Below are 26,148 nucleotides of genomic sequence, written 5' to 3'. Positions count from 1 at the left end.
ATGTATGTGGGAGGGTGGGTGCATGTGTGTAGGAGGGTGGGTGTTTCTTGTGTGTACGAGGGTGGGTACATGTGTGTAGCTGGGGGAGGGAGGGTAGGTATATATGTATAGGAGAGTGGGTTTGTGTGTTTTGTCTGTAGGAAGGAAGGTGGGTGCTTGTGTATATTGGAGGACGGGTACATGTGTGTTGGAAGGAGGGTGGGTGCATGTGTGTAGGAGGGTGGGTGCGTGTTGCCAGGAGGGTGGGTGCATATGTGTAGGAGAGTGGGTGGCTGTGTGCAGGAGGGTGGGTATGTTTATTTTGTCTGTAGGAAGGTGGGCACATGTGTATATTGGAGTGCGGGTACATGTGTGTAGGAGAGTTGTAAGAGGGTTTGTGTGTTTTGTCTGTAGGAGGGATGTAGGGTGTGTGTGTGTGTAAGAGGCTGGGTGCATGTGTAGGAGGGAGGGTGGTTAAATGTGTGTAGGAGGGTAGATGGCTGTGTGTAGGATGGTGGGGCATGTGTGCGTGCGTGTGTGAGGGTGTGTATGTATGTGGGAGGGTTGGTGCATGTGTGTAGGAGGGTGGGTGTTTTTTTGTGTGTACGAGGGTGGGTTCATGTATGTAGCAGGGAGGGAGGGTAGGTACATGTGTGTAGGAGAGTGGGTTTGTGTGTTTTGTCTGTAGGAAGGAAGGTGGTGCCTGTGTATATTGGAGGACAGGTACATGTGTGTTGGAAGGAGGGTGCGTGCATGTGTGTAGGAAGGAGTGTGTGTGTGTGTTTTGTCTGTAGGAGGGAGGTAAGTGCATCTGTATAGGATGGTGGGTTTGTGTGTAGGATCATGGGTGCTTGTTTGTAGCAGGGAGGGAGGGTAGGTACATGTGTGTAGGAGGGAAGATGGGTTCGTGTTTTTTGTCTGTAGAAGAGATGGAGGGTGTGTGTGTGTAGGAGAGAGGGTGGCTGGTGCATGTGTGTAGGAGGGAAGATGTATGTATGAGGGGTGGGTTTGTATGTGAGTGGGAGGGTGTGTGCGTGTGTGTATGCAGGAGGGAGGGTGGGTGCATGTGTATAAGATCGAGGGTGTATGTATGAGGGATGGGTTGGTACATGAGTATAAGGTGTGGGTAGCAAGTCTATGTAGAAAGAGTAGGTGGGAGCCTGTGTAGGGGAAGGATGGTGGTTTGACGTGTGTGTGTGTGTAGCCATGGTCCAGGGAGTAAAACCGACTGCCGTTTGGAGTCAGGAAGGAATTTTTACCTTCAGTGCAGATCATTCCCAAGCACTTTAGGGTTTTTCTCCTTCCTCTGGATCATCAGCCGTTAGGGATGCCCAAACATAAATTGGCTATTTATTTTAATAAATCCTGTGCTCAGTGCCTGGTTTCCCCATAAATATGTCTCTGTGTTTTTCTTTAATCCCTATGGTGAATATTGAGGGAAGGGGCTCCTGTGCCTCATTCTATTAAAGATGACTGACAGTTGTGTGACGGACTAATTAATACTGCTGGAGCTGCTCAAAATGGGCAAAGGCGGCATGGGATAAAACTGGGTGGTTGTGCTGATAGAGGGATTTAGTTGAAGAAGGGAATGGGTTAATATTTCTGCAGGGTTAATTGATTAATATGTACATGATGGGGCTAAAAGACCTAGGGACACATACTGGAAGGAACTACAATATTGCTTTACTCCATAGGCCACAATGCAATAGCATTTCTAAGTCTACGTCCTCTTTCTTAATATGGGAATTCCAGCCACTTCCCACCAGCCTATTGATACTATACCAGACATTTAGTATATCAATGTGATTGATATTGGGGGAATGACTATGCTGGATTCATTTTTGGGTATGTCTCTGTCCAGGTTGAGAGACATCCTTGTGGGGGTGGGGGTTCCTGCTAAAGTGATGGAGGAGTATTTAATTTCTTCTTGCCCCCACAATGACACACTCTGTTGTTTGCTAGGCCAGCCAACACTGTGAGGGGTAATAAGGAAGGTAGGGGCAAGTTGGGTCAACCATGTCCCTGGACCCACAACTCCCCCACTCATTACAAAAGGTCACATGGACATGAGCGCTGAACAGTAACTTTTGGCCAAAGGATTATTAAGCCTGCCACCATGTCAAGGTAGACTCTTTAATAGTCTCAGAAACATCCCCACAGCACAGATCCCATTCTGGACACTGTGCTGATACAGCAGATGCACCTTATTTGGCTATTGTGCTGATGTTAGATGGACAGAGGGGCACAATTATACTAAAACAAGGATGATGACTGGATACCATGGGACCATGGGAAGAAGAAGTGCTTAAATTGTAACATGCTCTATTGCTTATTGTTCCCCCATGCCCTCACAAGCTTTTAGGACATAAGAGTGATTATTTAATCTGTATTGTAATATTTTGTATTAATGTATACCTCAAATAAAGCCGTCTGGTTAATAACCAGGCCCCAGGGGAACTTGGGGGCCAGGCTCAATTTGAGTAAGTATTTATTCAAATCCAAGAGGGGCTTACTCATTGTGGTTCAGAAACCTATATCCCAAATCGAGAATCCTATGGGAAGAGGAGCGAGAATATATGAATCCAACATTGGTCATATCTTTTTATATGGAAAAAATATGGCACAAACCAGCCAAAAGCTGCAAAAAGTAACCCAAATCCGTACCTTGGTTAGGTTGGACTTTAAAAACCTGCCTGAGCTTTTAAATTAGTAGCCCAATTTGGCAGGGAAACCACCAACCTGGCAACCCAGTGTCATATTGTGTTACTGACATCAGTCTATATGCAGCATCACTTCCGGTTTCCCAAGATGCAATGACCTGGTCACTGCCAGAGTAATGAATGATTTGTGCTGCTGCCCCACCCATCTGTCCCTTACTAGAAGAATATGCCCCCCCATACTAAGGAAGGGAACCCCTACAAGCAAAGGACCCCCCGGTTCCACCAGACTTAGCAACAGCAGCAGCAGTGATTGGAACCATGGCTGATGAATGAATGGATCCAACAGATATGGCAGCACAGTAACTGCCCTGACTCAATAGGCCACACATACAATGCTCTGTGTACATAATAAGCTGTGTATGTACTGCACATAATGCAAAATATAAACCTCACTCAACAACAGGGGGCACTTCCCCTTTAAGAGCAGGGAACAGAGGTGACTTCCTACCTGGGGATGCGACAGTTAGTTCAGACCGTTGGTTGGCATTTTGGTGAGTGGTAAGTAAACTTTCCCTGTGAGAGATTTTTTGCCAAATAACCCTGATTTTAGTGCAAAAAAAAGAGGGGAAAATTGGGTGATGCCCCCCAGACTAGCAGGTGTTGCTTGGGAGATACAGACCCAAGATTTGGATGTTATGCAGGGCTGCCAGCAAATATACATATTTTCTACTGTAGGGAGCATTTGGGGACCCCTGTACTACACCATGAGGTGCTTAATTTTTGCTTCTAGTATTAACAGGCTCCTTAGAGTTTTGCCCCTCAGAGTGAATAAAGGTTTATCAGAGCACAAGTCACATGACTTGGGGCAGCTGGGAAATTGACAATATGTCTCTAGCCCCATGTCAGATTTCAAAATTGAATATAAAAAAAATCTGTTTGCTCTTTCGAGAAATGGATTTCAGTGCAGAATTCTGCTGGAGCAGCATTATTAACCGATTCATTTTGAAAAAAAAAACATTTTTTCCCATGACAGTATCCATTTAATGGTTTGTTTCTCATTTAAGAGGAGACAACGACTGGCTCAGGGTTGGCCTGGCCCAGGGGTGTCCAAATGCGGCCCGCGATACATTTTTAATTGGCCCGCACCAAAGAGCAGAAGAGGAGCCGAAATTCACAGCAGCAAGCCTCAGTGATTTGTTAAACCTTAGACCAGTGATCCCCAACCAGTAGCTCGTGAGCAACATGTTGCTCTCCAACCCATTGGATGTTGCTCCCAGTGGTCTCAAAGCAGGTGCTTATTTTTGAATTCCAGGCTTGGAGGCAAGTTTTGGTTTCATAAAAACCAGGTGCACTGCCAAACAGAGCCTTAATTTAGGTTGACAATCCACATAAGGGCTACTAAATGGCCAATCACAGCACTTATTTGGCATCCCAAGAACATTTTTCATTCTAGCGTTGCTCCCCAACTCCTTTTATTTCTGAATGTTGCTCACGGGCTCAAAAGGTTGGGGATCCCTGCCTTAGACACAGTCACTCACCTTGTCACTCCCCCTCCCTCCCAGAAACCAGGCATGAGGCCTTGCATGTTATCAGCAGATCATTCACGTGTTATTCCATACCCCCCTGCTGTTAAATGGACTGTACTTATATACGGATGTATATCTCGCGAGATGAGACTTGTGACGCCTGACTTTGTAGTTAAAAGTAAACAAACAAAATAGTAGTCAAGGAACTTGACATTTATGGTGCTTTCAACAGCCATCCGGGACTGTGGGCCAAGTTAAAAAAATTGTAGGCACAGTGACATAGGTGGTAAGCCATCAGCGTTCGACCTCACGTAGCTTACGATGCATCATTATTGTGATGTGTGACTCGTTCTGCCCTACCCCCCTCTACTCCGCCTCTCATTACCTATCTGGGTAGCGTGGGTGTGTCCAGGGAAGGGTTGTCCCCTCCCCCGGATGCATACCTCCTAACTGTCCCTTTTTCGGAGGGACAGTCCCTCTTTTGACAGCTCAACCCGCAGTCCCTCATTTGTACTGGAAAGTCCCTCTTTTCTCTGCACTGAACAGCCAGAAAAAGAAACACAGTAATTGGCTTTTAGCAGAGAGCCCAGAACAGCTAACAGGTGCAAATAAGATACTTTGTAACAATTTTGAGACACAAAAACACAGTTTAGATAAGGAGAAATATTTTCAAACTTTCATAACCTGCTAAATTTTGTAAAACAAACATGGTAATTAGGGGGTGTGGCCACAGAAAGAGGTGTGGTCAAAAAAATTGCTGCGCTACGTGCGGAAAATTTTTTTGTCCCTCTTTTTACTTTGTTGGGATGTTGGGAGGTATGTGGAATGTGTAGCAGCTTGGTACGCTCTTCCAGGCTCTGCAATAGGAATCGGGAGAGGGAAAGGAAGAAGAGGTGAGGCTGCTGAAGCTACAGTGTTTCAGGGATCCTCTCCTGCATACTGACAACTGCAAGGTACCTCAGGACTCCTTCTAGAGGACATGCCGACACAGAGGGACAATACCATGTCCCAGCCATCAGAACACGCCCACCAGGTCCGGGTTAAAGCATATTTTAAGGGGTAAGTCAAATAATAGGACCAATCAGACGTGAACTACACAGTTTTCTTATTTGTAATCGTGTGAATCAAGTCCTCTTACTGAACTGCTCATGCATTTTTCAGTCGCTGCATTCTGGGACATGTAGTCTGGATGTGACCACCAGCTCTAACATTGGAATGTTCTGCTTGCTCGCAGTGCATTGTGGGGGGCTTGTAGAATGCTGAGGTTTTGTTAGAATAATGAAAGGGTTAACGTGTGACTGGTCAGTTTGGGGCTTGCCTCTTTCTGCCTGTGTATTAGTAATAGTGGAAAGAATGCACACATTGTATATTCAGTGTAGCACAGCTGATGTGTAGGATACCTGAGCAATTCCCTGATGAGACACAGCCACCGTAGCCTATTCACCCTAAAATAATAGGTACAGCTGCTATTACAGAATACCTCAGGGTTTCAACTAGAAAAAGGTTAGTGATTAGGACACAAGGGCAGATTCGGGGAGATTTAGTCGCCTGGCAACTAATCACCTCTTCTTCAGGGCGACAATCTCCCCAAACTGCCTTCCACCTGCTAAAATGAAAAATCGCCTGTGGCAACGCACTTTCCGAATTTCCAATTTCCGAAGTTACCTGAAGTTTCCTCGTGAGGCAACTTCGGGCGACTTCGGAAATCGAATCGACTGTCACCCTGAAGAAGAGGCAATTAGTCACCAGGCGACTAAATCTCCCCGAATCTGCCCATGTGCCCCTACCCTCAATCAAGAACCTAATACTCTCTGCCATCTAGCATGAGGATAACCTACTCCACATTCTCCAGCGCCTGTGAAATTGCAGCTCCCAGTATCCTATGGTAAGAGTATTGGTGTAGACAACGGTGCTAACACTTAAAGGCGTGTTAACTTTTAATATATTACAGAATGGCCAATTCTAAGCAACTTTTCAATTGGTCTTCATTATTATTATTTTTTTTATAGTTTTTAAAGGATACATTTTGTGTAAAAAAAAATAAGAATGTACCAGTGCATTATACTCATTTAGATATAGAAGAATTGTGCTTAAAAAAGTAGTGTTTCAGGCTGATTTATTGAATATTTCTGCAAAAACCCTAATAATCCCTCCCTTCTCTTCCACTTCCTGCTCCCTGAATTCCCAGGATGTGCAGGGGAGCAGGCAGCTCTCAACTCAATGCACTGTAGGAAAGGAACCAATCAGCAGCTAGCAGGAGCTGATAGGGAACTGAAGCCTGTCTCTGCTTGTGTGACTGCAGGGCTGTGATTGGCTGTCCCCCTCCTACAGTGCTTCTGGCAGGGACGTTAGGACACACCCACCCCCAGTGTCAGTCTTGGACACCAAGGGCCCACCAAAAAACCTTAGACCAGGGGTCCACCAAAAGTTTTTAGACAAGGGGCCCACCCTCAGTACTATATTCTTCCTCTCATCACGCAACCTCTATTCTCCCAGTCTCTTTTCGTTACATACTATAATCTATTATTCCACCTATTTAGCCACTTTGTTCTCATAGAAATAGGGAATGCCCATGAAATAAGACAAAAGTTTAGCAGCATGAGGGCCCACTGACACCTGGGCCCACTGGGAGTTTTCCTGGTATCCCGGTGGGCCAGTCCGACACTGCCCACCCCTCATTTGAAACACAGACAGGGACCAGTCAACAACTATAGGGAGCTCTAATAAAGGGGTGATTTTTAAAGATAATATTAATTTTTAGCACCATGTAAAAGCAACACCATATATCACTCATAATTGCCTACAAAATCAGGGTTTTTTCATTTATCCTGTATGTCTCCTTTAAATTATTTGCCTTCTTCTGACTCTTCCCAGCTTCCAAATGAGGGTCACTGACCCCATCTAAAATAACATGCTCTGCAAGGCTACACATGTATTGTTATTGCTACTTTTTAATACTCCTCTTTCTAGTCAGGTCCTCTCCTATTCATATTCCAGTCTCTTATTCAAATCAGTGCATGGTTACTAAGGTAATTTGAACCCTAACAACCAGATGGCAGAAATTGCAAACTGCAGAGCTACTGAATTAAAAGCTAAATAAGGCAAAACCCACAAATAAATTTATTAAAACCAGTTGCATATTATTTCAGAATATCACTCTCTACATCATACTAAAAGTTTGCTTAACTGTGAACAACTCCTTTAAGGTTTATTAGAGGTTATTGGCAGCAGGGGATGGTAATTGGAGTTCCCCTTGGAAATCTGCTTTTAGAAAGTGATATTCTGATATTCACAATTTCCTTTTCATTTTATGTGTGGGATTCTTTTATTGTTATTTTTTTATTCAGCAGCTCTCCAGTGTGCAATTTCATTAGTCTGGTTGCCACTGTCCTTGATATGAATAAAGGTGGCCATAGATGCAAAGATCCGCTCTTTTGGCAACAGAGTCTGATGAAGTGCCCAGCTATGGGGCATGAAACGCGTTAAAATTGTACACCCTCCACTGCAATCCTTCCTATGCGTGAATAAAGCCGAAGGTTGATGTGAACTGTGCCGGATTCCTGGTATTCTTGATCTGCGCCTTGGTAGCGGTTCGTGTCTTTGCTATATCGGGGGTAATCTGATTGTTCGGCTGTATGGCTAAAGATTTTACTATGTATAGGAAACGTTCTTAACCCACACGTAGCTCCTGCCATCGTGTAAGGGCAAAAAGGCCACTAAAAAGCTTTCTCTGGTTATTTTGATATTTATTGATCTTTTAATAATGTGTCCCTCCCGGCCACTTGTATGTGTAAATATAGGCTTCTTGCTAATGCTTAGGAGTTCCACTTTGCCAACTTTTGGAAAGGTTAATGTTCCTCTCTCGTGCGCAGCTGACAAAAAAAAGAAACCATGTGTGTTTACAAAATAACATTACCAAAACTTTACAAAACACTTCTAGTTTGTAGAAGATTAGTGTGCTCGGTGAGTGTGACAGTACAGCACGTGATTTAACCGGACTTCACAACTAATGCCTGTGTCTGTGCAGTACCTCAATGTGCAGCTATTTAGCTATATCTCTACAGTCAATATTTTAGAGCAGTGATCCCCAACCAGTTGCTCATGAGCAACATGTTGCTCACAACCCCTTGGATGTTGCTCAAAGTGGCCTCAAAGTAGGTGCTTATTTTTAAAGGGGAACTATCGCGAAAATTAAAATTAACTATAAGCTTCACCATACTGAAATAAGAAATTTTGTAAATACAATCAATTAAATATTCTGCATTGTTTCTGAAAGAATCAAGTTTATATTTACTGTTCCTCTCTCAGGATCTGTTTCTCTTCATTCTGTCTTCATGCAGCAGGTGGGTGTCAGATAATCACTGACAGATCCAATATATCTTATAGGGGGGGGGCTTCCTTTCCTAGCTCATTTAAATAACTGATTCCATTACAAACAAAATCTTACAATAACTGCCTTTTGCACAAATTCTGCACTTAGAGAGACATGATGTCTGGTGATCTTAATAGAGTGAGCTCTATACATCTTCTAGGCAAAAGGAGCCCCCTTTAAGATATTGGATCTAACGGTCAATGAATATCTGAGACCCAACTGCTGCACGAAGAGAGAATGAAGAGAAACAGATGCTAAGTGAAGAAATAGTACAGCATTTTTAATTGATTGTATTTAGAAAGTTTCTTATTTCAGTATGCTGAAGCTTATATTAAATTTTCATTTTCATGATAGTTCCCCTGGCTTGTGGTAAGTTTTAGTTGCATAAAAACCAGGTGTACTGCCAAAAATAGCCTCCTGTAGACTGCCAGTTCACATAGGGGCTACCAAATAGCCAATCATAGACCTTATTTGCCACCCACATGACGTTTTTTCATGCTTGTGTTCCCCAACTCTTTACATTTGAATGTGGCTCACAGGAAAAATAGGTTGGGGACCCCTGTTTAGAGCATAAAATCTACTTTTGACTCTTCAAACTTACTCATAGATAACCATCTAGCAGAGTCTTTCAGGAGCTTGGAGTAAACCCCTTTGAAAAAAGACCTAGTTTAAATACCTGGTTTAAGATGGCCATAGACACAAAGATCTGATCGTTATAAATCGAGGATTCGTACTATTTTCGGACCGTGTGTGGAAAGTCCCGATAGATTTCGTCTGGCGGAGATCGGTCGTTTGGTCAATCGAACAGATTAAAAGATTTCTGTCGGCTGCCGATAATTTCTCTGCATGTATTGCCGATCGTACGATTATTAGAGGGAGACTGTCACTAGCTTTAAACATGTAATAGGTAACTTGTTTTATATGCAAATTCTGCAGTGCACTGACAGGGTTATGATGAATGTAAAGATGTTGTCTTTATTTGAGGTGGTTGGCTAGTACTTTTGACATGTATATTTCATTATGTTCATTAGGCAAGAGAAGGGTGTATTGTGTAAAGGTGTCTATACACAGAGAACCCCGCTCAATTGACGATTTCGCCAAACAATCGGATCTCTCCTCCGTATGCCCACCACCACCAACAGGCGGTTAGATCGCGGGACCGCATCAACGAACAGGTGCAGTCTGCGATCCGACAGGATTTTTTCTCCTGCCCGATCGACATCTGGCTGACTCTCCAGATACCAATTGGGGAAGATCGTCGGAGGGTCCCACACAGGGGCCAATAAGCTGCTGACTCGGTCTGTCACCATTATACCATTATATCTAGTAAATTCAATTTGTTTATTATCAGCAGCTCAATAGTATGAATGCTTTGGTTTCCCTGTTGGCAAATAGCAGCATAAAGCTTTATAATTTCAAACCTCGGCCTATGCTGAATACAAATTTTGTTGCAGACTGCCGCCGTCATGATTTTCTATATGCTATTATGATTTTTTAACTTGTGTGCAATATGGACTAGCTTTAGATGTGTGATGTTTGCTAAAGCACAGTCCTCGGACATCCAAATAAAACCATGCAATAGGTACTGCTGGAGCTTAGAATTTGTTTGGCTTTATATTAGAGGTCATCTTGGCAGTTAATCGGTCAGTAGTTGCACCATTTGGAAATTAAGGTGCACTTCTTGTTTGGGATGGGAAGTTTTGTATTTTCATAAGGGATACATGCCCTTTAAAGGGGATGTAACGGCAAAAAAATAAAATCCCATTTTTACTTTCTTTAATGAACAAGAAATCTATCTCAATATACTTTAATTAAAAAATGTGTACCATCATTACAATAAACCTGACTGTATGCAGTAAAATTCCCCCTTTGTTTTACTTGCTCTGACAGCTGCAGATAGGAAACTTCAGAAGGTCCCTAATTGCTCTTTAGGGAAACAATCATACTTTCCAACTGCAGGGGGCGGCCCCCACCTTACTTCCCAGACCTAGAGCAGCTTTGTTTGTTTCCCTGTATCCACAGGCCCAGTGCAGTCTGCATATTCTGCTTATTAATCAGTCTTGCTGTATCTGCTTCAAAGGCAGATATTATTTGACTTGTGCTGTTTTGATCATTTATGATGATCCCTAAGCTTAACCTCCCAACTGAAGCCCAAACCACACTGAGCATGTGCATGGTCTTGGTCTTGCAAAGATGTTTAACAAAGTTGCAAGATGACAGCTCCATGCGGCTAACTTTGAAAACATAAATAATTTGTTTAATTAGGCTTCTGGTGCAGTAAGTTTATGCTTAGTATACAAAATACAGCATTTCTAGCATTATTCTATTTTAGACTTTAGTTCCCCTTTAAGAATTACAGGAATGTTATGAGTACCAAATTGTGGCAACAGTTATAATGTTCTAACATGAATATATTATTTATTTATACAGTAGTTTTGGCTCACCATTTCAAACATTTTTCTTATGCTCATATTTTTGCCATTCTCTATATGAGAAAAAAAATGATAGGAAGCATTGCAGCATTGCATTAGTTAGACAGACAATTGCTCACATATGAATACCAGCAATAACAGTTAAAGTCATAATTAGTGGAATATAAACCCTCCTTGCACAAATGGCTAATAGTTATTAAGTTTGAGTGTTCTACTCATATTATGCATTTATGCATGCCAATTTACATCACACCATCTTTTTATTTCATCCAATTTTGCTGATACTTTTTAAAGGGGTGGTTTACCTTTCAGGTAACTTTTCTTATGTTATAGAACTACCAATTCTAAGCAACGTTTCAATTGGTTTTCATTATTTATTTTTTCAAGTTTTATAGTTATTTGCCTTTTCCCTCTGACTCTTTGTAGCTTTCAAATGGGCATCACGAACTCCCTTCTAAAAAAAAACGCTCTGTAAGGCTACAAATGTATTGTTACTTTTTATTACTGATCCTTGTATTCAGGCCCTCTCCTATTCATAGTCCAGTCTCTTATTCAAATCCATGCATGGTTGCTAGGGTAATTTGGACCCTAGTTACCAGATTGGTTAAGATGCAAATTGAAGCGCTGCTGAATAAAAGGCTAAATAACTCAAAAACCTTCAATCATAAAAAAATGAAAACAAAGTGCGAATTGTCTCAGAATATCACTCTATCCATCATACTAAAAGTAATCTCAAAGGTGAACAATCCCTTTAATGTCATCTAATGAATCCAACTTACCTGGGTAATGGCACCACACAGCTGTTGATCTGATTGAGTCGGTTCTCTTTTTTTTGAATCAGACACTACAAACCCTGCAATAGGAAATAATCTTGTACTCACAAAGTGGAGTACTAAATTAATAAAATATTGGTAAGTCCTATTTGTTCTGTATTATTGACAAGTTGCTTGTGGTTACATATATCATTAGGGAAATGACCAGACTAGATTATATAGAAATAATTTTTCTTCTGACTCTTTGCAGCTTTCAAATGGGCGTTGCTGACCCCTTCTAAAAAAACAAATGCTCTGTAAGGCTGTTACACATTTATCGTTACTGCTATTTTTTATTACTCATCTTTCTATTCGGACCCTCTCATATTTAAAATCCAGTGTCTTATTTAGATTGATGCATGGTTGCTAGGGTAATTTGGACCCTAGCAACCAAATTGCTTAAAATACAAATTGAACAACTGCTGAATAAAAAAACTCAAAACCACAAATAATAAAAATGAAAACCAATTGCAAATTGTCTCAGAATATCACTCTCTGCATCATACTAAAAGTTATCTCAAAGGTAAACAACCTCTTTAAAACAAAATGTGATCTGTTACAGATAACTTCTAAACCCCGGCTCCCAGTTCTAACCCTGTCAGCAATAGGCCTTTGTGCTGCAACTTCCCTACATTCGCTTGTGAGTCAAATGGATTGAGAGTTGAATTTACAGGTATTCTTTATCTATCTGAGGCTCACAAGTGTCTGGTGAGAAGCTACAGCACCAATGTTAAAATACGACAGGGAAGAAACAATAGAGTGGTAGGTGTGTTAACCAGCAAGAGGGAGACCTGCACTAGACTGCAAGCACACAACACATTTCAACGGTGATGCTAATGGATGTCCTTACCTGCAGATCTGTAATAGCAATGCTGTTCAATCATTACAAGCAGTAAGTATAGTTCCACCAACATGCAACGCGGACAAACAAGCAATGTTATGACACAGGTTACCGCATGTGAAAAGGCCCACTTATACATGCATATATTTATATAAATAATGTAAACCAACATATATAACCTTATATTTGTGCTGGCCTGTTATGCTTTTCTTTCTCCTTTTCTTTTTTTATACATCTGTGTCTTGCTTTCTTCTATTCTGTTCTTTTTATCATCTTCAGCATTTTCGTTACTTCTCTTTAGCATCAGCTGCTACTACCTCTTCCTGTTCATTAGCTAGCACGCCCTGCTTTTCTTTGTATCACCCCATTTTCCCCTTTCTCTTCAGACTGTGACTACTTGCCTCTTGAGATATTTTTGACACAGCTTCTCCCATTTTTTGTGCCCTGATCTCTCTATTTGTTCTGTGCACTAAAATGATGAGTGCAAAAAGCGCCTTGGCCCTGATAAGCATCATTTTCAGTTCAGCAGTGCAGTCAATTTCAGCAACAATAGGATAGTTAATCCTGCCTAATTACCCAGTTTAATTTTTAAACAGGCAGAATAAGGGAAGCAATACTGTTGCTTCTGTCTCTACTCGCCCATACCCTGAAACAGTTAATTGTAAACTGGTAGAAGCATAGCCAACAACAATGGGCATGTGTCTGTGCATCTTAGAACCCCCTTTCCACGCACCAGTATGCATAGTGGATTTAATGATCTGTCTTGGTGACATTAACCCACTTCCCCCTGTTTAACTTAACAGCAGCCATCCAGTAAGACTGTGGCGGCTTCTCAGAGCAGTAGACTTCATGCGCGCAGTGGAGTCCAATCCTCCCACATCTTTATCGAGAAAGTGCGGCACTGTTACCGGACCTGTGTACTGATTCAGGGGTTTAAAGGCCACTGTGACCACTATGGGCGCGGCCTAGTCTATGCGTTAGTCGCCTGCTGTGTGTTTCATAGGTAATAAAGTGCCCCTTGTTGAGTCACAATCTACAGGTTCCATTGCCTTCAGTCTCGTGCTTCTACATAAGGCATGACACCTGGTACTTTATTCAAACGATATACTCCAGCTGTGTTTGTGACTGGATATGGTGCCTGGGCTGACTTAATATGTAAATGTTTTTGTATGGTGTTTTTCGTTTGAAATCTGTAATACTCAGCAGTTTCTGTGCGACATTTACTCCGCGCTCAACCACCTCGGCGCAGCACAGCAGCGATTAGGATAGAGTCCAACTTCTGACTGACAGAGGGAGAACCCACCCTGACTGACTAATGACGCATTCGCGGTGAGGTCTGTCAGAATCCCCCGGGGTGGCGTGTAGTTATGGGTGGCTCTGCTCTGCCAAGTAGGGCTTGTGTGTTTTCGTATGGTGATGTGTGTTTGGTATGTGATGTGTAACTTGTATTGTGATGTGTATACAGGCATGGGAGGTAGAGCTGAGCTGCCCTGAGTCTAAGTTTCGCCTCCTCCCCCGGACTCTTGGTCTGTAGCCTGCCTACAGCTTTCTTTAGGAGCCGTTCAGTAGTCATCACCTTTTTTCTGTGCGCTGGAGGACTGCTGTTGCATGCGTCGGAAACCGGTCATTATGTTTCTAGTGAATTGGGAATCCGTGCAATGAGACGTCCTGGGAAGAGCTACTGGTCAGTAGCATAAAAAGGGGGGGGACAAAGGGGGTTTTGAAAATGGGGGGGTTTTCTCGCTGACGCTGTTTATAAATAAGAATGTTTATGCACTAAGCATGTTTCGTGCTGCGCAGGTACCAGCCACAATCTGGACTATAGCGGGGTCTTTGGGGAGTGTCTAGTTCAGCGAGTGCTTGTTATTCAGTGTAAATGTATTACTGCCTCCTTAGAGAACATTGTGTTAGCCAAGGGTAAAGTGTATCTGTTAAAATGGAAATCAGTTGTTTTTGTAGCTGGCAACACCCGCCAAACCCTGACATTCAAACCCGAACTGGCAATCTGTGGTTTGTGGCAAATGCCAGAGGCAAGTGTTAGAACTTGGGACTCCAGGGGCCCACCCAAATAATCTTAGACGCAGGGGCCACCAAACAACCTTAGATCAGGGCCCCACTCTCCCTACTATTATAATTCTCTCCTCACTCAGCCTCTAGTCCTGGTTTTTCTTTACATGATATAATCTATTATTCAATCTATTTTGTCTCTTTGTTTCATAAAAATATGGAATGCCCATGAAATAATGCCAAATGTTTAGCAGACAGGAAGGGCACTGACCAAGATGGGTAGTCAGTGAGTGTGACAGTAAGCAGCCGTTATTGTAAACTGGACTTCACAACTAATGCCTTGTGTCTGTGCAGCAAGCTCAATGTGCAGCTATTTAGCTTTTATTCTCTAGTAGTCATGTTTTAGACCAGTGAATGCCCCAACCAGTTGGCTCGTGAGCAATGTGTTGCTCACAACCCCTTCTGGATGTTTGCTCAATAGTGGCCGTTCCAAGTAGGTGCTTTGTTTTTTAAAGCGGAATCTATGCGAAACTTATAAATTAACTATATTAGCTTCACCATAATGGCAATAAGAAAATGTGTAAATACAATCAATTAAATATTCTGAATTGTTTCTGAAATAATCAAGTTTATATTCACTGTTCCTCTCTCAGGATCTGTTTCTCTTCATTCTGTCTTCATGCAGCAGGTGGGTGTCAGATAATCATTGACTTATCCAATATATCTTATAGGGGGCTTCCTTTCCTAGCAGATGTATTAGAGCTCATTTAAATAACGGATTCCAGTACAAACAAAATCTAACAATAACTGCCTTTTGCACAAATTCTGCACTTAGAGAGACATGATGTCTGGTGATCTTAATAGAGTGAGCTCTATACATCTTCTAGGCAAAAGGAGCCCCCTATAAGATATATTGGATCTAACGGTCAATGAATATCTGACACCCAACTGCTGCACGAAGAGAGAATGAAGAGAAACAGATGTTGAGAGAAGATTAGTGAATATAAACTTGATTATTTCAGAAATACTACAGCATTTTTAATTGATTGTATTTAGAAAGTCTCTTATTTCAGTATGCTGAAGCTTATATTAAATTTTCATTTTCATGATATTTCCCCTGGCTTGTGGAAAGTTTTAGTTGCATAAAAAACCAGGTTTACTGCCAAAAATAGCCTCCTGTAGACTGCCAGTTCACATAGGGGCTACCAAATAGCCAATCATAGACCTTATTTGCCACCCACATGAAGTTTTTTTCATGCTTGTGTTCCCCAACTCTTTACATTTGAATGTGGCTCACAGGTAAAATAGGTTTGGGACCCCTGTTTAGAGCATAAAATCTACTTTTGACTCTTCAAACTTACTCATAGATAACCATCTAGCAAAGTCTTTTAGGAGCTTGGAGTAAACCCCTTTGAAAAAAGACCTAGTTTAAATACCTGGTTTAAGATGGCCATAGACGCAAAGATCTGATCGTTACAAATTGAGGACCGTGTGTGGAAAGTCACGATATTTTTGACGATTTTGCCATACAATCGGATCTATCCCCCATATGAGGTGGGCGATACTGGGCTGAACCCATCATGGGCTCTAAGGCCCAATGATCAGATCAAACCGGGCGGTTAGATCGCGGGACCACATCAACGAACAGGTGCAGTCTGTGATCATCATCATCATCATCATTTATTTATATAGCGCTGTCAAGATACGCAGTGCTGTGATCCGACAGGATTTTTTCTCCTGCCCGATCGATCTCCAGATACCAATTGGGGAAGATCGTTGGAGGGTCCCACACAGGGGCCAATAAGCTGCTGACTCGGTCTGTCACCATTATACCATTATATCTAGTAAATTCAATTTGTTTATTATCAGCAGCTCAATAATGTGAATGCTTTGGTTTCCCTGTTGGCAAATAGCAGCATAAAAGCTTTATATAATTTCAATCCTCGGCCTATGCTGAATACAAAATTTTGTTGCAGACCGCCGCCGTCATGATTTTCTATATGCTATTATGATTTTCTAACTTGTGTGCAATATGGACTAGCTTTAGATGTGTGATGTTTGCTAAAGCACAGTCCTCGGACATCCAAATAAAACCATTCAATAGGTACTGCTGGAGCTTAGAATTTGTTTGGCTTTTATATTCGACAATAAACAATCCCTTTAATGTCATCTAATGAATCCCAACTTAACCTGTGGTAATGGCACCACACAGCTGTTTGATCTGATTGAGTCGTTCTCTTTATTTTGAATCAGACACTACAAACCCTGCAATAGGAAATTATCTTTTACTCACAAAGAGGGAGTACTAAATTAATAAATATTGGTAAGTCCTATTTGTTCTGTTTATTGACAAGTTGCTTGTGGTTACATATATCATTAGAGAAATGACCAGACTAGATTATGTAGAAATAATTTTTCTTCTGGACTCTTTGCAGCTTTCAAATGGGCGTTGCTGACCCCTTCTAAAAAAAACAACATGCTTGTAAGGCTACACATTTATCCTTACTTGCTATTTTTTATTACTCATCTTTCTATCGGACCCTCTCATTATATTCAGTGTTTTATTTAGATTGATGCATGGTTGCTAGGGTAATTTGGACCCTAACAACCAAATTGCTTAAAATGCAAAATTGAACAACTGCTGAATAAAAAAACTCAAAAACCACAAATAATAAAAAAATGAAAACCAATTGCAAATTGTCTCAGATATCACTCTGTACATCATACTAAAATTATCTCAAAGGTAAACACCCCTTTAAATGACCCGAAAACACAGCAGTATAAAAAGAGGAAGGCTTTTAGTTTACAAAAAAGAGAATGGAGATAAGGTTTATTAAAAACAAAATGTGATCTGTTACAGATAACTTCTAAACCCCGGCTCCCAGTTCTAACCCTGTCAGCAATAGGCCTTTGTGCTGCAACTTCCCTACATTCACTTGTGAGTCAAATGGATGAGAGTTGAATTTACAGGTATTCTTTATCTATCTGAGGCTCACAAGTGTCTGGTGAGAAGCTACAGCACCAATGTTAAATACGACAGGGGAAGAAAACAGAGTGGTAGTGTGTAACCAGCAATAGCAATAGCATACAATGCTGTTCAAATCATTACAAGAGTAAGTTATAGTCCACCAGACATGCCAACGCAAACAAGCAAATTGTTATGAACACAGGTTACCCATGTGAAAGGCCCACATTATACATGCATACATTTATATAAATATTTTAAACCAACATACTACTAACCTTATATTTGTGCTGCCTGTTCTGCTTTTCTTTCCCTTTTCTTTTTTTATACATCTGTGTCTTGCTTTCTTCTATTTCTGTCTTTTTTCTTTCTATCCAATATTCGTTACTTCTCTTTACATACTGCTCTACCTCTTCCTGTTCATTAGCTAGCACCCCTCTTTTCTTTGTATCGCCCCATTTTCCCCTTTCCTTCAGACTGTGGACTACTGCCTCTGAATTTTTGACACAGCTCTCCATCTTTTTTGTGCCCTGATCTCTTCCTATTTGTTCTGGTGCACTAAAGTGATACTGCAAAAGCTGGCCTTGGCCTGATAGCATCATGTTTCACAGTGAGTGAGTCAGCAACAATAGGATAGTTAATCCTGCCTCAATACCCTGTAACAGTTAATTTTAAACAGCAGGAATAGGGAACAATACTGTTGTCTTCTGTCTCGTACTCCCCATACCCTGAAACAGTTAATTGTAAACTGTAGCAAGCATAGCCAACAACAATGGCATGTGTCTTGCATCCTTAGAACCCCCCCTTTCCAGCAACAGTATTGCATAGTGGAAATTTATGATCTGTCTTTGTGACCTTAACCCACTTCCCCCAGGTTAACTATAAAGCAAGACCATCCAGTAAGCACTGTTGCGCTTCTCCAGAGCAGTAGACTTCATGCGCGCAGTGGAGTCCAATCCTCCAACATTCTTTATATCGAGAAAAAGTGCGCACTGTTACCGGACCTGTGTAACTGATTCAGGGGTTTAAGGCACTGGATCGTAATTTATTGTTGATCATAGACAAAAGATTTAAGCTACTAGGAGCAAGTTCAGGCCCACCAGCTGTGCTGCTCACTGCGCACTGCACACAAGCCCGGGCAATCATCTGAGTAGGAGGTGGGCTGGGCCAATTGTGGGGGAAGGCTTGGGGCTCAGCTTGTGACTGAGGGTGGGCTGGGCCAATCAAAGCTTGAGGCAGGCTGGGCAGCTGGAGCGCGGGGCCTGATTGGGCCCAAAAAAAATATTCCAACAAAAATCACTTGGGCCACTGACCACTAATGGGCCCCTAGTCTATGCGTTAATTCGATACAAGATGAGCTCAAACACTGCCGGCGCTCAGCCGGAGAAAATAGGGAACGTTAAATCTTCATCAAATGTGGCTTTATTCACGCAAACAATGATGACAAACAGTGGCAATCATGAGTGCAGTTAAGCCTACGCGTTTCGTGCCCAAAACAACGGCACTTCTTCAGAGCTAAATTCGTAGTGAGTGAACTTCCCTTTAAATACTGTGATGAATCCACCCCCTACACATATGGATGCAATTAATGATATATTTGCATAAAACGAGTAAAATACACCTTTAAAATACACCTATACAAATATGTATTATGTGTGAGTCTACCACTATGTAAGCTAAGTCCCAATCATTAAAAAACCAATCTTTAAAAAACACTCCAATCGTGCATATATTAAATACACGCTAAGAATAAATCGTGCAAGTTATCTCATATATAAATGTTAATATTTATATATTTTCTCCGGCTGAGCGCCGGCAGTGTTTGAGCTCATCTTGTATTGTAAGAGTTGGGATTGTTTGCACCTGTGGAGCTCTTGCGGGATGCCGCTGGAGGGGGAGACGTGTTTCTTGGACGCCGAGTTGGTGAGCTCCGCTTGTTTTTCCTTACAAACTTACTTTGTTCATATGCGTTAATCTGCCCTGCTGTGTGTTTCATAGTAAATAAAGTGCCCCTTGTTTGAAGTCACATCTACAGTTCCATTGCCTTCAGCCTCGTGCTCTAATAAGGCCATGACACCTGGTACTTTATTCACGATATACTCCTGGCAGCTGTGTGTGACTGGATTATGGTGCCTGGGCTGCACTTATATATGTATGTTTGTATGGTGTTCGTATCGATGAACCTGTAATCCTCAGCAGTTTGCTGTGCAACATTTACCTCCGCGCTCAACACCTCGGCGGCAGCACGAGCAGCGATTAGGAAGAGTCCAACTCCTGACTGACAGAGGGAGAACCCACCCCTGACTGAAACTATGACGCATCGCAGGTGACTCTGTAGAATCCCCCGGGGCGTGTAGTTAATGGGTGGCTATGCTCCTGCCAGTAGGGGCTGTGTTGTTTGGTATGTGATGTGTGTTTGTATGTGATGTGTACTTGTATGTGGATGTGTACTACAGGCAGGAGGAAGAGCTGAGCTGCACCTGAGTCCTAAGTTTCGCCTCCTCCCCCGGACTCTTGGTCTGTACCTGCTACACTTTTCTTTAGGAGCCCGTTCGAGTAAGCATCCACCTTTTCTGTCGCTGGAGCCGAACTGCTGTTGCAGCTTTGGAACCGTCATTATGTTCTAGTGAACTTGGGAATCCGTCAGCATGTGACGTCCTGGGAAGAGCTACTGGTCAGTAGGCAATAGGGGGAGGTTGATGGGGTCGCTGTTTATAAATAAGAATGTTTATCACTAAGCATGTTTCGTGCTGCAGGTACCAGCCACAATCTGGACTGTTGCGGGGGTTTGGGGAGTGCTAGTTCAGCGAGTGCTTTGTTATTCAGTGTAATGTATTACTGCCTCCTTAGAGAACATTGTGTTAGCCAAGGGTAAAGTGTATCTGTAATGGAAATCAGTTGTTTTTGAACTGCAACACCTGCCAAACCCTGACAATTCAGACCCGGACTGGCAATCTGTGGGTTGTGGCAAATGCCAGAGGCAGTGTCAGACTGGGACTCCAGGGGCCCACCCAAAAATCTTAGACCAGGGGCCACCAACAGACCTTAGATCAGGGCCCCACTCTCACTACTATTATAATTCCTCTCCTCACTCAACCTCTATTCAGCTAGTCTCTTTTCTTTACATGCTATAATCTATAATTCAATCTATTTTGTCTCTTTGTTCTCATAGAAATAGGGAATGGCCATGAAATAGGTCAAATGTTTAGCAGCAGGAGGGCCCACTGAAACCTGGGCCCACCGGGACTTTTCCTGGTATCCCTGTGAGCCAGTCCAACACTGGCCAGAGGGGCTGTCATAAGATGCCACAGAAAGTCACTATTTAGTGGGCTGGTGGGGAGCTGATTGGGCCTATCTGTACTAGGAATGCCAAGGCTTATTTTGACTCCCAGTCCAGACCTGCCTGACATCCAGTCCCCATTCTAAGTTCACTTTATGGGGCCCTCATGCCTCTGGACTATGAAAGCAGAGAGGTGAGTTCCGCCTGTGCCAGCTGCTTGATGGACTGTTCCACCTGTGCCGGCATTGGGTCAGCCTAGGGCAGTGTCGGACTGGGACAACAGGGGCCCACCCAAAAACCTTTGACCAGGGGCCCACCAATTAATTTGAGACCAGGGGCCCACTCCTAGTACTATTTTTCTTCTTCTCCTCACTCAACCTCTATTCTCCTAGTCTCTTTTCTTTACATACTAATATGTAATAATAATATAATAAAAGGGGCAACTTTGCCCAGGTGCAATATCTTGTAGCCAAGGGCAACACCACTAAATGCTGCCTACAGATTGGTGTTAGCAGGTTATTAGACCTGTATCTTACCCTTACACTTAGGGTTGCCACCGGCCTGGCAGGTAAAAATGATGATTAATCCCAATGTGATTAATAGGGAAAAAATATAAATATAAAGGAAGGCCGGTATTGTTTTCCAGAAAAGGTCCCAACCCTACTTACACTAGAGTCATATGCAGAACTAATTTCTGCGACCCGAACCGCAACCCTCATATTTACCCACTGTGATCCGCTACTCGACCCAGACCCGCAACTGCCTTATCCCCAACCCGTGACCATTTGTGTACATGTCTTGTAAAATGTGATGTACAGGTAGGTATGGGATCCATTATCCATGAATTTCGGGAAAGCTATCTCCCATAGACTCCATTTTAATCATATGATTATTTCCTTTTTCTCTGTATTGGCAGAAAATAGATGTCGAAGCTGACCAGTTGCTCTCCCGGTCTAGAATCTGGACTTGGCAGTCTTCAAACGTGTGTCCTTTTTCTTTTAGATGTAGGTACACGGCTCTTCCGTGCTGCACCATACTCTGGTGTAACTGTTGTTTGGTTTCTCCCACATACAAATCAGAACACTCCTCACTGCATACACAATGTTACACATACACACTGCATCTATTGTCTGCCACATACAATGCTGTTTTGGCACCTCTCCCTGGAAGGTTTAATAACACCTCCAAGCTCCAATTATGCTAATACAATCAACACTTAACTTCATGACTGATTATGATAAAAAGATTACACTGATTGGAGCAAGATTCCAGATAATATATTCCCGAAAGATCCTATTTATAAATTATTCTGAATTGAGAAAGCCGGTTGGATGACTGGTGAAACGTCTTCAAGAAAAAACACAGCAAGTCCAGGCCTGGCTTGGAAGCCAGTCACTTGCTATTCCGTGGCAACACATTGCACTGCTACATTGTCTAGCCACAGCAGCTGCAAATAGTTTTTTGTAGTTTTGTAGTGGTGCAGTTTCAGGTGCCGCAGTGCTATCATGCAGGTTCAGGTGCTATGTTAGGGCAGTTTCAGGTTCCACTGTTTGTTATTTCATTTTCAGGTGCCACTGTGTTGTCGTGGTGCAGTTTCAGGTGCCACTTATAGTGTTTAGAAAAAGCCCTTTTCATTCAGTTTATTGTATTCATGTTTGCTAACATTAGAGGGTGCCCCCTATAGCAGACCAGAGAGTATGTGCTGCTCTAGTGTAGTTTCAGGTGCTGCGGGGCAGTGTTATGATATACAAAAAGGGGGGCGGTGTTATGGCAGTTTCTGTCACATGATCAGGGCACAGTCATAATTCATAGTGGTTGACATAAGAGTGACATTTTGTTACTGTGTAGTTTAGGTTTCAGTGCAACTGAAGTGCAACAGACCGCACTGTTTGGTGGGCAAGAAACAATTTCTCCTCCATGCAAACAATAGGCATGTTCATAAATATGTTTCTTTACACACAGCTTGAGCCATAACAAATTAAAGGTAGAAGTGCCAACGATTGAATCTTTCCTCTCAAAGGCCCACCTTGGGTGACTGATATAGTTCTGATAAATTTGGCCAATTTTTGCCAGATTTCAATCGGGGAGGCCTGTTGGAGGGCCCCATACACAGGCAGATAAGCTGCCGAATCAGCAGTTAAATCTGCCCGTGCATGGCCACCTTAAATCCTGCCTATCCTTTAGTTGGTGGGTTAGTGACTTTTTTGCCCCTTTCTCAGTTTACAGTATTAAGAGGAAAATGTAGCTACAGGTATATAGTTACATAGTTAGATCTGTTGGAAAAAAGACCAAAGTCCATCAAGTTCAACCCCTCCAAATGAAACCCAGCATCCATACATACACACACTCTGTACACTCACATAAACTATATATACTCATACACTAACTATAGATTTTAGTATCACACTATCCTTGGATATTATGCTTGTCCAAAAAATCATCCAAGCCCCTCTTAAAAGCATTAACAGAATCAGCATCACAACGTCACCCGGCAAGTGCATTCCACAACCTCACTGTCCTGACTGGAGTTTTTCAATCAGTATGTGAATCAGTTCCTTGGGTTTATAACTAGGGAACATTTATGACTTGGGTGCAGTCTGCCTTTTTTCCCTGCACATTTTTGTGAATTTCTGCAGGACTGTTTTGGAAACAGAGACCTGTAAGGCCTGTTATAGAACCTTGAAACCCTTAGATTCAGCCTTGTGCTTTTATATGGTTATTGAAACCTTGGTGACTTGTAATATTGTATTTTACAATAGGGGGTACATAATTCACTGTATAATAACTTTCTATATCGGGTCTTCCTGCTGCCTTCCTTGACCTTTATCATGTTTGAACACTGCAAGGTGATCATGCCCTCAGTCACATCACACTACACCGTCTTGATCTCTAGGCCTCTTCAAGGTGAACGTCCGGGGATATTACATAACAGTACAGGTTTTGGGAGGAGATACAGTTAAAGCCAGAAACCAGAAGGAAATCACGTGCAGTTTGTTCTGGGGTAACTTTGGTGGTAAACAAAGTGCACCCTTTCCTCCCCAGCAGCCTAACAACAGAACAATAGGAAGGTAACCAGATAGTAACTTCCTAACACAAGATAACAGCTGCCTGGTAGATCTAAGAACAGCACTCAGTAGTAAAATCCAGGTCCCACTGCAACACATTCAGTTACATTGAGTAGGAGAAACAATAGCCTGCCAGAAAGCAGCTGGCTCTTTCTGAAAGCACATGACCAGGCAAAATGACCTGAGATGGCTGCCTACACACCAATATTACAACTAAAAAAATACACTTGTTGGTTCAGGAATTACTTTTTTTATTGGATAGTGAATTATTTGCAGTGTAAACAGTGGAATCACTTGTCCTGTAAATGACAAATGTTTATAAAATGTTATATGCCCCCTCTGTACAATGCCAACTCCCCCAGTCAGGTCTACTATCCACCTGGGTCATCTTGTCTACCCCCCCCTGCTGATTCCCAATGACTGCAGTGAGTTATAGTCTAACAATAGCAAGTAGCTTTGACGAACATCTCCATTTAAATTATGAATATATGTTCCTTAATAAATTAAACAATGTGTTTTTTTGAATTTGCAGGAGAAAGAAAAGAGGTTGAAATGTCGGTTCCTCCTTGTGGCCTACAAGATGCAAGAAATTAGTCTGCCTTCTACCCAGAGCATGCCAGACCCGGGTGCATTAGAGGGGCCTGTGTTCCCGAAGCCCGACATGGACATACAACTGCACGAGCCCAGCTGTATACTGATACTGATCTTAACTGGCAAAATCATAATAAATATCCATTATTTACAGGATTTTGCTGTTTGTAGCATGAGGTTCACTAACTATCACATCTGCCTGTTTACTCAGATCATATCCCATGCGTATGGCATTCTACACTATCCAGTGCTGTTAACAGCAGGGCTAGATTATTACAATACTGTTGTTAAATCCATTCATCTCCCCAGGCTTTGTCTCGGCTTCCTGCATGTTATACTTACCCTGCTCCTATGGACGGCAGCACTATCCTTTGCCCTCTATTCTTCTGTTCCTCCTCCAATCTCAGGCCCTGGACTGTCCTCATACCAGTGCACTTTCTACGTCAGCAGCCAGACTTATTATTTATCAGCTGCAGTGGTGTGTGCCATTGTTTTTATTCTGGGAATATGTTGCTTTGAAGTGGTGGCTTTAATAAAATCCATGAAGCTCATCTCCTTCACCAACAAGACTGTCCTGTTTTCCTGTGGAGATGAGTGGCCTGTCCAAGGAACCATATGTCTCTATACTGCTCTTGTGTTCTCGTTTCTGGGCACTTGGGCTCCATTTGTCCTCCGTAAAATTATTCTCCTCATTTTGTGTGCACCAATCCCAGGCTACATGGACATGAACGTGGCTTGGCTTTATTTTATGAACAGTTTCCTTGTGGGATTGGCCTATGTCCTTAAGTATCCTCAAATTGACCCGACCAGAGAGACCTTTTCCATAGACCCTTTCATCAGCTGGAAATATTGCATTCTGCCTTTTATTGACATTCACTACAAAGCAGAAGATTATTTGAATGAGCAGTTACATCCAGTTATGATTGTTTGATTCATTTCATGTTCCAGGCTACAGTTAGTAAAATAGGAAATCTACTCTCAGGTTCTTTTGTTTACTAAACGGTTGTATAATAGGTTTCTCTATTACTCTTGCAATACAGAGGATACTTTCCTCTGTTATGTTAAAGGGATACTGTCATGGGAAAACATGTTTTTCATTATGCATCAGTTAATAGTGCTGCTCCAGCAGACTTCTGCACTGAAATCCATTTTTCAAAAGAGTTTTTTTTTATATTTAATGTTGAAATCTGACATTATGCTAGACATAATCAGTTTCCCAGGAGCCCCCAGTCATGTGACTTGTGCTCTAATAATCTTCAGTCACTCTTTACTTTGTACTGCAACAACAGCCTAACAACATGACAATTGGAAAGTAACCAGATAACAGCTCCCTAACACAAGATAACAGCTGCCTGGTAGATCTAAGAATAGTACTCAATAGTAAAATCCAGGTCCCACTGCAACACATTCAGTTACATTGAGTAGGAGAAATCAGAAAGCAGTTCCATCCTAAAGTACTGGCTCTTTCTGATAGCACATGACCAGGCAATATGACCTGAGATGGCTGCCTACACACCAATATTACAACTAAAAAAATACACTTGTTGGTTCAGGAATGACTTTTTTTATTGGATAGTGAATTATTTGCAGTGTAAACAGTGGAATCACTTGTCCTGTA

The 26,148-nt window shown here is 42.2% G+C and overlaps 1 protein-coding gene and 1 pseudogene across 2 annotated transcripts; both read left to right on the top strand.

Moving 5' to 3' along the window:
* The first annotated feature begins 4,982 nt into the window (after positions 1 to 4,982).
* LOC121394274 (probable G-protein coupled receptor 160) lies at positions 4,983 to 25,503 on the top strand. Of its 2 annotated transcripts, none has more exons than XM_041564836.1 (2): positions 4,983 to 5,224; positions 24,472 to 25,503. In XM_041564836.1, exon 2 carries the CDS (start codon positions 24,520 to 24,522, stop codon positions 25,459 to 25,461), a length of 942 nt encoding a protein of 313 aa, XP_041420770.1. In that variant the 5' UTR covers positions 4,983 to 5,224; positions 24,472 to 24,519; the 3' UTR covers positions 25,462 to 25,503. The 2 variants fall into 2 exon arrangements, with proteins under 2 accessions (XP_041420770.1, XP_041420771.1); XM_041564837.1 differs by lacking the exon at positions 4,983 to 5,224 and adding an exon at positions 20,178 to 20,268.
* Positions 21,723 to 26,148, top strand: part of LOC121394273 — a 35,770-nt pseudogene continuing 31,344 nt past the window's right edge.

The sequence above is a fragment of the Xenopus laevis genome, chromosome 5S, assembly GCF_017654675.1.
Source record: "Xenopus laevis strain J_2021 chromosome 5S, Xenopus_laevis_v10.1, whole genome shotgun sequence".
Taxonomy (NCBI): domain Eukaryota; kingdom Metazoa; phylum Chordata; class Amphibia; order Anura; family Pipidae; genus Xenopus; species Xenopus laevis.
This window is presented reverse-complemented; position numbering and strand designations above follow the sequence as displayed.